Source organism: Bufo bufo, chromosome 1 (assembly GCF_905171765.1).
Source record: "Bufo bufo chromosome 1, aBufBuf1.1, whole genome shotgun sequence".
Taxonomy (NCBI): Eukaryota; Metazoa; Chordata; class Amphibia; order Anura; family Bufonidae; genus Bufo; species Bufo bufo.
The window spans coordinates 710984283-710999620 of NC_053389.1; the positions used below are offsets into that span (position 1 = coordinate 710984283).

At 42.3% G+C, this 15338-nt stretch overlaps 1 protein-coding gene across 2 annotated transcripts in view; it reads right to left on the minus strand.

Annotated features, from left to right (window-relative positions):
• The window catches only part of ADAMTS17 (ADAM metallopeptidase with thrombospondin type 1 motif 17), a 259822-nt gene that overhangs the window by 36543 nt on the left and 207941 nt on the right, over nt 1-15338 (minus strand). For both annotated transcript variants that reach the window (XM_040414242.1, XM_040414241.1), the window contains 2 exons: nt 7587-7746; nt 4749-4884 (listed from right to left, as the gene is read on the minus strand). In XM_040414242.1, coding sequence (XP_040270176.1) covers nt 4749-4884; nt 7587-7746 — 296 coding nt within the window. The remainder of the gene's footprint in view (nt 1-4748; nt 4885-7586; nt 7747-15338) is intronic.

Sequence of the window (15338 nt, forward strand, 5' to 3'; positions counted from 1 at the left end):
GGTGTAGTGTAGTGTAGTGGTGCTTGGTGCTACTTTACTGAGCTACCTGTGTCCTCTGGTGGTCGATCCAAACAAAGGGGACCACCAGAGGACCAGGTAGCAGGTATATTAGACGCTGTTATCAAAACAGCGTCTAATATACCTGTTAGGGGTTAAAAAAACACATCTCCAGCCTGCCAGCGAACGATCGCCGCTGGCAGGCTGGAGATCAACTCTCTTACCTTCCGTTCCTGTGAGCGCGCGCGCCTGTGTGCGCGCGTTCACAGGAAATCTCGCGTCTCGCGAGATGACGCGTATATGCGTGACTGTGCGCAGCGCTGCCACCTCCGGAACGCGATCCTGCGTTAGGCGGTCCGGAGGTGGTTAAAGTACTCCTGAGGACATTAAGTGGCCCCTGGTCTTCACCCTTTAACCCCTATACAGGGATCTAGACACTGCAGGGGAACCACCAGGCGCTACCTGGTCGAGAAACACCAGTGCGGAGCACTGAGGGATCAGGCAAAACCGTAATCAGGAAACAAGTCGAGGTCAGCACAGGCAGATTGCATGCAATCCAATAAACAGTCCAAAGGTCAGGTTGCCGGCAGCACTGGGTCAATAACAGGAATAGGCAGAGGTCAGGTTAAGAAGCAAAGGGTTAATAGGCAGGGGTCAATACAAGGGCAAACAAACAGAAGAATTGCACACCTTTCCAGGAGACTAGCAATGATAGACTACTGCATAGATTAAAGCGGTTCTCCGGGAAAGATAATAATGAAAATACTAGGGGACAATCAGTGAAGGAGATAAAATGGCGGCTCTTAGATCTATGATCATAAAATCCGTCTTTCTTGTGTCACTGCAGGACGGCCGGTGTGAGAAAGCAAAGCACAGAGCCCTATGTAAAGTCTGCCGATGTCAGCGCTGTGAAGCTGTATATTATGTGCAGATGACAGCTGAGATAACTGCTCCGCTGTGTCCCTGTGCTTCAGAAAGGAGTTTACCTCACCCCATACTCCGAGACTGAAGGGTAGGAATGAGGACCAGACGCGCTGCTGTGGGGGAAGAGCGTCATTAGAAAACACTTCAGCCTGTGAGTACGGGATGAGGAAACTCCTTTCTGAAGCACAGGGACACAGCGGAGCAGTTATCTCAGCTGTCATCTGCATATAAGGGCTTTACATAGGGCTCTGTGCTCTGCTTTCTCACACCGGCCGTCCTGCAGTGTCACGAGAAAGACGGATTTTATGATCATAAATCTAAGAGCCACCATTTTAGCTCCTTCACTTATTGTCCCCTAGACTAAACGAGCCATTATAAATAATTAAAGGAATTTAAGAGTTTTAATGTAATAGCATGTTTTTTCAGTATTTTCATTATTATCTTTCTTGGAGAACCCCTTTAAGATCTGCGTCCTGGGCCTTTAGGAGCTGGAGGAAGTTCATGCACTCTACAGAGATAGGCATACCAGGCCACAGACCAGCGTGGAGTGAATAGAGCAGCAAGATGCTAAAGGACACATACTGCCGAAGCACAGGAGCCTGTAATCAGGTAAGCACACTGGAGGCCATGTTCCCCGGGGAACAGAGGAATGGCAGCGGTCATGTTTGTGCAGTTTCTTCAGGGTACACCGGTTTATTCCCATGCCCTAAAAACATACTGTGGGGATTTGCTCTGGTAGACAGATTAGCCCCAGCCATTTTTCAGATCCCAAAACACACAGGGACTGACAGCACTCCACTGTCAGAGAGTTGTAATCCACACACAGCTGAGACTGCTGGCTGGGTTTGATATAGGCCAGTAAAGACCCGGCCTGGAGCGTGGGGAGCAGCCACCCACCCAGCACTTTGGCTACTCCCAGTAAGAGCCGGCCCGGATCGACTTACAGCCATACTAAAATAGCAACGTGTCAACCAGCACTAGCTGCCGCTGACACTTGAAAATACCGGCTCTTACTTCACCGAGGCCAGCATAATATGCTAGATGCCATTAGACAGGGTGTGATGCAAACTATAGCAAGACCCAAAACATTCATGGCACATGAAAAAAATCTATTGTCCAAAAACAGAACAAGTACTGTGACTATCAAATAATATGGGGTTTTCTGGGATTTTGACACTTATAATCTATCCTTAGGATAGGTCATCAGTATCTGATCGTTTGGAGTCTGAATCCCGGGACCAATCAGCTGTTTGCAAAGGCACCGGGGATCCTATGAGCACTGCGGCCTTCTCTGTGCTCGCCAAGCGTAGTGCTGTACATAGTATAGCAGCTGTGGTTGGTATTGCGCTCAGCCCCATTCAGCACACTGTGTGCTGTCTGCATCCGTAGTTCCGATCCGCGGCCCCGCAAAAAAGATAGAGCATGTCCTATTCTTGTCCGCAGTTGCATTTCTGTCATAGAGACAGCTACATTCACACGACCAGTATCCGTGTTTTTGCGTATCCGCAATTTGCGGAACGCAAAACATATACGGTCATGTGAATGTAGCCTTAAACCAGACACAATGCCTTATTGGGCTAGCTCAGCTAAATGTAACAATACCTTTCACTTAGCAATCCGATGCTTCATTCTGGAGAAATGAGCAGTTAAGTGCACCGAGGACGGGCCCAAGCAACTCTGTGCACCCTTGTTCCTCCTGCTTCCTTTGCCAGCCCCCTACTCTTCTTCTTGATTGACAGGGGAGGGGCAGGCAAGATGACTATGCAGGAACCTGTGTCAACCAAAAAGGGGAGGTAAGGGCTGCCGGAGGAAGCATGAAGAGCAAGCCACCGCTGCAGCTCAGATACAAGGTGGCTGGGACAGGAGCTGCGGTGCATGCATGTCTTTATGCTCGCTCCCACTGTCCTAGCTACCAGAGAGGCCAGCACTTTTTCTATATAGTGCAAGCACGGCCACCGTTGCAGGATTGCAGGGTGGTCGTAACCCCTGGATACGAGCAATGTATAATGTGATTGAAAAATGAATCCAGCCAGCAAAGGAGGCAATTCATTAGTAAGTGCCTTGTTTTAACTTGCCTGCATGATAAATGCCATTTGCTGAAATAAGACAACCCCTTAAGCCTGGAATTTTAATAAAACTGTCAAGAAGGCTTATGTATGTAGCATATTATATGTTCCCTTTGTTAGGCACATCATAAAGTACTATGTCCCTTGTTTATTAATAACGTCATATTTTACACCATCTATTAAAAGATGCAAGCTGTTATAGACAAAGTTGATAATGTGTTCCATCTGGAAGAACTGGCTAAATGGGACTCGAAGAACCACACCTCCTTTAAGACAGTATGGGTCCGTTTCAGGGGGTACACTACATAAAAATGGACACACAGTACGAGGACCTGCGGTCCTAGAATTGATACATCAATTCTTGGGTCTCACCTCTCCTATTGTAACAGCACTCTACAATAACAACGTGTGGCACCTTATCTGACCACAGTGTAACATACATAGTTTGGCCATGCTTCTCAGGCAAACCCCCCCCCCCCTTTTGTTCCTCCTGCCCCCCCCCACCCTTCATTATGCTTATGTTTTTCAGCGTTTATTGGGAATTATATATTTGTGACTCATACCGGTACACACATGTCAATTAGCTGTATACTAAATTCAGAGGGGGCTTTCCTCCTGGTTTCTGTAGTTCTGATATTATGCTTGTTATGTATATGGTTCTCTCCTTCTACCTCCTTTCTAATGAGGTCCATCCTGACACGATGTACCGTTATCTGATGAACCAATGTACAATAAGTGATTTATTATTTTTCTGTATTTCTTGAAAATCAATAAAAATAATTTTAAAAAGATGCACAAATGTGGTACTCATTTTTATTCGTGGTGGAGTCTTTTAATAAAAAAAAGTCAAAAAGTCACAATTATTCCCACGTCTATGTTGGAAAAAGTGGAACAGGTGCTTTATAAATATGGCACCCATTCTGAACACCATACTTCTCAATGTATTTACACCAGACAACTGCCATAAACACATTGATAGAAATCCTATATGCAGCTGTAAATCTACGGGTTCCTCTCACAGTTTATTATAAAACTGGCTGCCTGAATCCACTACTAGGAAAAGCTCAGTGCAGGAATTTATACACCTTCTGCTGAGCTCAGTGGAAGCTGTAAAGTGTCAGCTCCCCCTAGTGGCAGCTGCAGGACAATCCTGTTTATTTATGTAGGTAAACAGAAGAAGGAGTTTATTGTGAGTTCCCCTTCCACCCCGGGCCCCATAGCAATAGTGTGGTCTGCCTCCATGGTAAGTATGCTGACTGATCTGTACCTACACTGCACTTTTTTTTTAACTCTCCCCATTTGATAAATGTGTTCCAAACTACAACTCCTACAAGAGCATGCCCACTTTTCTTAATTTTGGAAAGAGTTAGGAAAAGTTTTTGAAAAAATGCACAACCACACAATAACAAACATTTTTTTTTAAATTTCACCAAAAACTGTGTACACGTGGACACGGTCAGGATGTGCACTAGGCAAATCCATTACAAATTCTGAAGATAATCCATCAGCAGATCAACCAATGAGTCCATCCATGAATTTTCTCTATTGTACCTCAGTGGAGTTTGCTTGAGTTTTACAATGGAATCCACACCAATAATGAACATACCATAGATTTAGAAATCTGTTTCACATTTAATATTCTGCACTACTTTTTCTACAGCATGTGAACGAGGCATAAAATATGAAATGTGTTGCTGGATGAATGGGATTTAGGTGCAGAAGCCGCAAATCATTATGATCTGCTGCCTGTGCAAGACTCACCTTGACTGGCATGGATGCATGTTGCACTTCCGGATCTGTGGGTCAGGACGTGGCACGTGAAGGCACATGCTGTCATTTACAATCAGCATGGTTTTGTTCACCAGTTTTGTGCAGGACACAAGAGTCTTTCGTTCACCTGGAATGATGGGGTTTTCTACATCAGTAAATGCATTACAGACAGCCTATTCACAAAGCAGCATCCAGAAAACCTTACAAATTGCAGCATGTACTTTCTGCACTGAGTGATACTTGCCACATCTTTACAATGCCAGTATATCTATGTTTTACAGAATAATTCACTGTGGGACTTTATGACCTCATATAAAATCTGTTTGAGTGTGTGGCTCCAGCTATCCAAGACAATTTTGCATTGTAAAGGAAATGTTCTAATGAACACACTGTACAAGTCTTGTGAAAGCACAGTTTCTTCTTTGATATTTCCACTACACACATCTGTTCTATTGTATGTGCTCTAAGCTCTGGAACATATGAAGCCAGCATCTGGTATACAACACAAGAAGGCTCTCATTAATGACACATGTAATAAGCACATAAAAAGACTAAAACATCACAGAAGTTCACCATGCAGACAGATACTACCAAGATGGCCTATACAATAATATATGTTTACAACAAGGTCACAGAAGTTAGTCACAATGTGGTGTGTCCAATGTCACCTCAGTATAGAAAGATACAGGCTGTACCTACAGATAACCGTTATATGCTAGAAACAATGCAAATAAGCTCAAGTCATGCAGACTTCTCCAAAACGAAGAGCAATCATGGCAGCTGTTTTGGGGTTTCTGCCCCTTATTAGTACAGAGCAGGTTACTGGTTGGATGGATGAGCTGCCTTAGATGTAGTTCAGTACGGGTACAGGTTCTCATTAAAGTGACCCTGCCGGTATCGGATAAGAACACCAAAACAGCTGTCTACAGATGGCTTGGCTGACATGAGTTAATTTGCATACTTTTTCCCATGGAGCAGGGTCTTCAAATTAAGGGGGTCATTTACTATGCCAAAACACGCTCACACCAGGTCTAAAATTGTTGGCGGGGAAGGGGACAGGCTGTTTTAGGCATAGAAAAAAGTCTAAATGTAAGACCGCTCAGAAGCTGACTTACATTTAGAACTGGTGCTGGATGCGCTGAAGTTATGGCGAGGCCTGCTCCTCCTTATAACTTTGGCAGATCCACCGTCAGTTTAGGGCTTTATTAAGACCGGCGTCTAAAACTCCGGTCCTAATAAATGTGCCCCTAAGTCTAAGTCATACATGCACTGGATCTCTTCTAGAAACAAAAAAAAATACTACTTCTGTGGGTACATGGACCAAAATGGGTTCAGACTGAAAAGTGGTCACCTGGTTCCTGCTGATTTCACAAAAGTAGCATGAATCCAAATCTGATGAGGGTTGTACAATGACACGAGGGAGTTTTATCTTAACGGCTTATATAACTTGGAATACCGAACATTTATTACATTTGAGCATATTACTACACCAGTAGCTCAAGCTTTACTTCATTGTTTGTTAATGGTGACTAGTTCTAGGCACTTAGAAAAAGAAGGACAGGTGCTCTTGTTGTGACTCTGGGTAGATGGCTACTTGTGTAGTTTTCACTAGCATCTAGTGCTATGAAAGAAAATCATGGTCAAATGGGAATACTGTACAGCTACAAATGTAGAGAACGGCAATGTACAACATTAGCAATGGCTAGTAAACGGTCAGACTGTTCATAACTACCTGATGAATAACCCAGAATAAACTGGTGGTTGAAGCTTGTCTTTATGCAAGGAAATGGTAGAGCTTCTCTTTTATTAATTTCCTTGCATCTGCATATCTCACAATGTATAATAATTGTCAGACATCTTTGCTTTACAAATCAGTATATGGCAAACTTGTAGGATACTGTAACTCTTAGACATGAATGCTGTATAGCCAGCTGTTTCCCTTTAGGTGTCATGGGAAGACATACAGTATAATCCATATAATGAAGGAATCACAGTCCTTGGATCTCCATGAAGTTGAATTTTTATCAGTGCATACCTCCCAACTTTTGAAAATCATAAAGAGGGACAATATATGCCGGCATGCATCGCGGCAATTTTTTTAATACTAGGCCTCTAACTCCGCCCAAAGCTGACCCTCGTCACAACTGCAGTAGCTGGGGATCGGTTGGGTGAGTGCAAGTTCTTATTTTTTTTTACAGCATGTGGAGCCCCTGGGACAATTATTTCTTGCGCTTCAATATCCATTTAAATATTAGCTCATAAATGATCGGATTATAGATATTTTAAGTTAGAAATTGCACAAAATAATAAAGTTCTGGTCTAATATACAGGTAGAAACCATACAGACACTTTAGTAAGGCGCAATTTAGTACATTTATCAATGCACATTTATGCATTAAATCCCCAGGTCAAAAAGAGGGACATTTAAGGGTCAAAGAAGGACAGAGGGACTTGGGTCAAAAAAGAGGGACTGTCTCTCCAAAAGAGGGACACTTGGGAGGTATGTCAGTGCCCTGCATAAGCCTTAATTCTTTAGGTATCCGGATACATTCTGCAGTACGTGTGGCATCTGGCTCCTTGCAAATCTTTTTTGTATGTGTCCAATTGCCATTCAAATACTTATAGGATTACAGTCTAAAATCCTAGGTAGCGTGAGTATTTCTGATAAACCTGATGTACAGGTAAGAACCCTGTTCCCCCAATGTCTTTGTAGCTCTGTACATTGGCGACGGCCATCAATATTAAGGTTATCACTGTAGTGTGCTACCTACGGTACTGGAATATCCTAAAGACTGTATTCTTTGCTGCCATCAATCAGTGTTACCTTACCTCCTCCACACTGTACGCTGCACCCCTCCCAACTGCTGTGTGTCCACATGTACAGATGATCTGGTTGTCTTTCCACCTCAGTCTTCTGCTCTGTTGACTGGTTCACTGGGATGGTATATTCATAATGAATGCCATAGTTCTGATCGTGGAAAAGCAAGACCTATTCATATATATAAATAAAAAAAGCTATTAATGACAAGATATTTATGTGCATGTAATGTGGTTTTATTATTAATATGGATTAACTAAGGAGAGCAGTCACTAGTGCCTGTCTGCTATCACGCATATTATTATTGTTTTTATTATACTCACAGGCATTAGCATCATGCTGTCCCCAATGGGGCTCACAATCATATGGTTAAGCTTTACTGTTACTGCCCTAACTGGCCATTATCTGCATCTTTGTTCATTTCTTTTCTTCCGCAATGAAAAGGAAATATTTGCCTCCCCTTGCTAAGCCAACTACCAGCATAGGAAGGAACACCTTGGGGGTGTAGAGACTCTAGTGGGGAACAGATCTTATAAGGTCTGTGACAAAGGTGGCAGTCACTAAGAGCTGTCTTGAGCCAAGATTATCAGAAATGTTCTCACTTGTAAAGTGAGAAATTCCAATAATAACATTACAAATAATTACAGTAATAGTTTAAGTGCCTCTAAACTGGAGCTTGACTTGAAGAATCCGATTTGTAATATACAGTATATACTGCATACACCTGTCATCCATAATATTTAAACCACCTGCCTAATATTATGGATCCTTCAAGCCCTGGACTCTACAAGACCTCTAAAGGTATACATGTGGTATCTCTATGGTTAAGTAAGCCTTGGGCATCAATGACCCCACAGCTGGCTCACCAGTTGTCCTTCTGTGAACCACTGTTGGTGGTATGTATTAGATAGACGTCCAGTCAGTTTTGAGATAAGCCAACACAGACAACTACCAATCACCGTTTTGGCCCTTGTCAAAGTTGCTCACATCCTTATGCTTGACATCTTTCCTGCTTTTTCCACCCCTTTACAGGTGCCAACGTTATAAGATAATCAATATATATATATATATATACATACAGTATATATATATACAGTATATATATATATATATATATATATATATATACACTGCTCAAAAAAATAAAGGGAACACTTAAACAACACAATGTAACTCCAAGTCAATCACACTTCTGTGAAATCAAACTGTCCACTTAGGAAGCAACACTGAGTGACAATCAATTTCACATGCTGTTGTGCAAATGGGATAGACAACAGGTGGAAATTATAGGCAATTAGCAAGACACCCCCAATAAAGGAGTGGTTCTGCAGGTGGTCACCACAGACCACTTCTCAGTTCCTATGCTTCCTGGCTGATGTTTTGGTCACTTTTGAATGCTGGCGGTGCTTTCACTCTAGTGGTAGCATGAGACGGAGTCTACAACCCACACAAGTGGCTCAGGTAGTGCAGCTTATCCAGGATGGCACATCAATGCGAGCTGTGGCAAGAAGGTTTGCTGTGTCTGTCAGCGTAGTGTCCAGAGCATGGAGGCGCTACCAGGAGACAGGCCAGTACATCAGGAGACGTGGAGGAGGCCGTAGGAGGGCAACAACCCAGCAGCAGGACCGATACCTCCTCCTTTGTGCAAGGAGGAACAGGAGGAGCACTGCCAGAACCCTGCAAAATGACCTCCAGCAGGCTACAAATGTGCATGTGTCTGCTCAAATGGTCAGAAACAGACTCCATGAGGGTGATATGAGGGCCCGACGTCCACAGGTGGGGGTTGTGCTTACAGCCCAACACCGTGCAGGACGTTTGGCATTTGCCAGAGAACACCAAGATTGGCAAATTCGCCACTGGCGCCCTGTGCTCTTCACAGATGAAAGCAGGTTCACACTGAGCACATGTGACAGACGTGACAGAGTCTTGAGACGCCGTGGAGAACGTTCTGCTGCCTGCAACATCCTCCAGCATGACCGGTTTGGCATTGGGTCAGTAATGGTGTGGGGTGGCATTTCTTTGGAGGGCCGCACAGCCCTCCATGTGCTCGCCAGACTGCCATTAGGTACCGAGATGAGATCCTCAGACCCCTTGTGAGACCATATGCTGGTGCGGTTGGCCCTGGGTTCCTCCTAATGTAAGACAATGCTAGACCTCATGTGGCTGGAGTGTGTCAGCAGTTCCTGCAAGACAAAGGCATTGATGCTATGGACTGGCCCGCCCGTTCCCCAGACCTGAATCCAATTGAGCACATCTGGGACATCATGTCTCGCTCTATCCACCAACGTCACGTTGCACCACAGACTGTCCAGGAGTTGACAGATGCTTTAGTCCAGGTCTGGGAGGAGAACTCATCAGGAGCATGCACAGGCGTTGTAGGGAGGTCATACAGGCACGTGGAGGCCACACACACTACTGAGCCTCATTTTGACTTGTTTTAAGGACATTACATCAAAGTTGGATCAGCCTGTAGTGTGTTTTTCCACTTTAATTTTGAGAGTGACTCCAAATCCAGACCTCCATGGGTTGAAAAATTTGATTTCCATTTTTTAATTTTTGTGTGATTTTGTTCTCAGCACATTCAAATATGTAAAGAACAAAGTATTTCAGAAGAATATTTAATTAATTCAGATCTAGGATGTGTTATTTTTGTGTTCCCTTTATTTTTTTGAGCAGTGTATATATATATATATATATATATATATATATACACTGCTCAAAAAAATACACAATTTGCATTCTAATGAACCCGAATTTCTTCTGATTTGTTTTAGGTGAATCAGAAAGAGACATGAGTAATGCTATACCTGAAAAGAGAAGTGCAAGACAGTTCTCCTCCCAAAAGGAAAAGAGTACTGAATGTATTATGCTTCTGTAAATGACATGTGCAAATCACTTTTCCTTCTGCAAAGGAAAAAAAAAACGGAGTGTCTCAAGAGAAAGTTGTCCTTGTTAGCTGAGTGGCCTTTGTGGTGGTCTTGGGGATGGTCTTTCTCATTAGGGAGACCACCTAGTATGCATGAGGAGTATTGTAGTCCAGCCAATGCTGCTCTGCATTTCTGGGAAACATATAGGAAAATTAGCATATCTTACTTCTGATGGAATCAGAGAGGTTTAGTGTTCTTTTCTTTTTGAAAGGAAAGCTAATTTGCATACCTTTGGGTCTCTCTCACACACATCTTCTAGGGCTTATATTTTTACTCTGGTTTTTGACAAAATACGTTTCAAGAAATTCGCTAATTTCTATAGATAATCTATGGACTAATTGAGAAGTAAAATTGCCTACTATTGTATTAATGTCATTTTTGAATGTATCACCTTTTCATTGTTTTACGAATTATTGTTTATGTGTGTATATACTGTATGCTTTATATAATATTTACTATATAGCTTAATATTTTTTTTCATCTGGTTACGGAGCGGCTATCTTGCTGAGCAGCTGCCAGGATTTGCTTTACAGCAGTCACATGGACATGAGAAGCTGAAATCAATCTATTGACTTCCATGGGAGAGTGCTCTGTTACATGTATGGAAGTTACTGCTCAGGTAGGGGGAGAAGTGAGCTGTGTCCAATGATTGATCCTGTGTTATGTGCCTCCAACTAACTGAGATGTTCTATTTTATTACAATCCTGCCTGTGATGATAATGTGTTGACTACTGAGATCTCTACAGAACATGAAGTATGAGCCTTACTTGTGTGCTCAGGGTGAAAAAAACATGAAAAAGACAGAGTCAAAAACGTGGAAAGACTATACTTAACATATAAACTTGATTTAAACATTAGGTCATTTTCTCAGACTACATTCCTTTTAAAGCCATTTTATTGATGCGGTGGGGGTCATTTGCTAAAGACTGGCGTTTCACTCGTCAGTCTTAGTAATACCCCGCTGGAGAAAGTTATTAAAGAGTAACTAAACCTTTTTATAACTTTCTTTAAAACTATTGTAAATAGCCCAAAAATTCATTTTGTAATCAATTATGTTGTTTTCCTATTCAAAAAAGGACCCAAAGTCTTGGATTTTACAGCGCTGACATGGATATAACAGGGGTCTGCAGCGAACACTGCACTGGCCGGAGCAGAGATCGCTGTTCCTACCTGTGCTCCCCTCAAGCTTGGCTTAATTCTGGCACAGCACATCAGTACCCTGTGCCCTGTACAGATGTGCTATGCCAGGATTTAGCTGAGAGGAGTGGGCTCCTGCCTAAGTCCGCTCCTCTCAGCTCAAGGCTCTCTACAGCACATCAGTACAGGAACAGCAATGTGCTATAGAGAGCATTAAGCAGGGCGAGCTCAGGCAGTTGCTCGCTCCGCTTAATTCTGGAATAGCACATCTGTACAGGGCACAGGGTACCGATGTGCTGTGCCACAATTAAGCCAAACTTGAGGGGGGCACAGGCAGGAGCAGCGATGTGTGCTCCGGCCTGCGTAGTGTTAACTGTGGCACCCTGCTAAAATCCATACACCATTACAATGCAGAGAGGTCAGGGCTGTATAAGAATGATGAATTTAAGATGATTGAAAGAAGCAGTAAAATCCAGGACTTTTTTAAGTAAGAAATCACCATAATTGATTAAATAAATAGATTACAAAAATTATTTTTAGGCTATTTAGAACAGTTTTAAAAAAAAGTTGTAAAAGGGTTAAGAGGTGCAAGGTTCTTAATAAATTTGTTCTTTTGCTGACTGTGCGTTTCTGGTGCATATGTTAAATAAGTCAAGCTGCAGAGCTCCTGCCAACGGCCTGCCTCCTCCCCGCACCCCACCCAATTTTTGGAAAAGTGGAGAGGGTGTCAGAAAAAGCTAAAAAGTTTAAAAATTTGTTGCAAAATGGCATTTGCGACAAAATTTGTGATTTCTCTACACATAAATGATGACCTTTAAGATACAGAAATACAGTTGGAAAATGCTGTTTTGTGGAAGAACATGTTTATTGCTTGCTATTATTACTGCAGGCAAGCAAGTCCCTGAAATCTTTTCAGAGTGCTGGATTTTCACTGTCAGCGTAAGTTTTGGATCAGGCTTTGTTCTGATGTGGCTCTATAATTGTTTTCTGATGCTGCTCACAAAAGCTCCAGACTCTTTGCAAAATGCTGCATCTTCTTCTACATTGTTTAAATCGCATCCCTCTATTCACATCCCCTCTTTCAATCCTCTCTTTGATTAGGTTTTTCAGGTCAGCCCATTTCCAATGTGAGGTGCTGTTGGGTGTCAACTCCCTCCCTGAATGCTTGCCTGTTCAGGGAAATAATTTTCTGATGCGTTAGTTAAAAGCAGCAGAAAGCTTTGTCTATACTGGGATTGCTGCCCAGCAAAATACAGCACCAGAAAAGTCCCCCTGCAATGGCTTCCTTTGATGTTTACCATGGGACACTTTAGAAGTGCTAGATGCATGCAGTATTCTTCTCCGTGTGTCCACTACTGGAACTTGTCGACATTGCAACAATGCTATTCTAGGTCCAGTCTGAATCTGTCTTTATTAAAGGGAATGTGTTATCAGAAAATGACTTATTGTTTACATCACGTTTTTATGTTTAACATACTGTATTTTTAAAGAATTTTATATGATGCCATTTTTGCACTGACAACTAAGCCTTCTAAAAGATATCACTTCTTGGTCTGTACAGATGACTTTACTGCAGTTACCTGCTTATCTGTCATTATAATCCAGCCTATAATGCTATCACCTCTGTGTATGGATAAGACAGGATCCTCCATTCATAATAGATGATTGTCAAATCTTATCTACAAACCGGATTCCAAAAAAGTTGGGACACTAAACAAATTGTGAATAAAAACTGAATGCAATGATGTGGAGATGGCAAATGTCAATATTTTATTTGTAATAGAACGTAGATGACAGATCAAATGTTTAATCCGAGTAAATGTATCATTTTAAAGGAAAAATACGTTGATTCCAATTTTCACGGTGTCAACAAATCCCCAAAAAGTTGGGACAAGTAGCAATAAGAGGCTGGAAAAAGTAAATTTGAGCATAACGAAGAGCTGGAAGACCAATTAACACTAATTAGGTCAATTGGCAACATGATTGGGTATAAAAAGAGCTTCTCAGAGTGGCAGTGTCTCTCAGAAGCCAAGATGGGTAGAGTATCACCAATTCAAACAATGTTGTGCAGAAAGATAGTGGAGCAATATCAGAAAGGTGTTACCCAGCGAAAAATTGCAAAGACTTTGCATCTATCATCATCAACTGTGCATAACATCATCCGAAGATTCAGAGAATCTGGAACAATCTCTGTGCGTAAGGGTCAAGGCCGTAAAACCATACTGGATGCCCGTGATCTCCGGGCCCTTAAACGACACTGCACCACAAACAGGAATGCTACTGTAAAGGAAATCACAGAATGGGCTCAGGAATACTTCCAGAAACCATTGTCAGTGAACACAATCCACCGTGCCATCCGCCGTTGCCAGCTGAAACTCTACAATGCAAAGAAGAAGCCATTTCTAAGCAAGATCCACAAGCTCAGGCGTTTTCACTGGGCCAGGGATCATTTAAAATGGAGTGTGGCAAAATGGAAGACTGTTCTGTGGTCAGACGAGTCACGATTCGAAGTTCTTTTTGGAAATCTGGGACGCCATGTCATCCGGACCAAAGAGGACAAGGACAACCCAAGTTGTTATCAACGCTCAGTTCAGAAGCCTGCATCTCTGATGGTATGGGGTTGCATGAGTGCGTGTGGCATGGGCAGCTTGCATGTCTGGAAAGGCACCATCAATGCAGAAAAATATATTCAGGTTCTAGAACAACATATGCTCCCATCCAGACGTCATCTCTTTCAGGGAAGACCCTGCATTTTTCAACAAGATAATGCCAGACCACATTCTGCATCAATCACAACATCATGGCTGCGTAGGAGAAGGATCCGGGTACTGAAATGGCCAGTCTGCAGTCCAGATCTTTCACCTATAGAGAACATTTGGCGCATCATAAAGAGGAAGGTGCAACAAAGAAGGCCCAAGACGATTGAACAGTTAGAGGCCTGTATTAAACAAGAATGGGAGAGCATTCCTTTTTCTAAACTTGAGAAACTGGTCTCCTCGGTCCCCAGACGTCTGTTGAGTGTTGTAAGAAGAAGGGGAGATGCCACACAGTGGTGAAAATGGCCTTGTCCCAACTTTTTGGGGATTTGTTGACACCATCAAATTCTGATTCAACATATTTTTCCCTTAAAATGGTACATTTTCTCAGTTTAAACTTTTGTTCCGTGATTTATGTTCTATTCTGAATAAAATATTAGAAGTTGGCACCTCCACATCATTGCATTCAGTTTTTATTCACGATTGTATAGTGTCCCAACTTTTTTGGAATCCGGTTTGTATTCTTTCTTGTACAATGAGCTCTGCACAGGTCACAGAACATGCCTAGAAAACTCTCCCATATAAGTCAATGAGGTCCCCTCCTGATCATTGTGTCTATAGCCCATGGGGCTGCTGTAAAGCAATTTTCTTAATACTTTCTAAATGCTGTTAAAACAGACAAGATGGCCGCCCCCATAATCATGTTCAGGAAATAGAATAAATAAATCTGTAATCAGAAAATAAAAACAGATTATATATGTAAAAAAAAAAGGATATGCTGTATGTCGCTATCTGGTTTTAATTGATCGATAAGATTTTTCACACATTTAATGGTGTAGCCATGCAGGGAATTAAAATGTTTTTTTATTATGTGATTTGTACAGTAGTACTGATTTGATAATTTTTTAAAATTGTTATAAAGAAAATCTTAAAATATTACGGT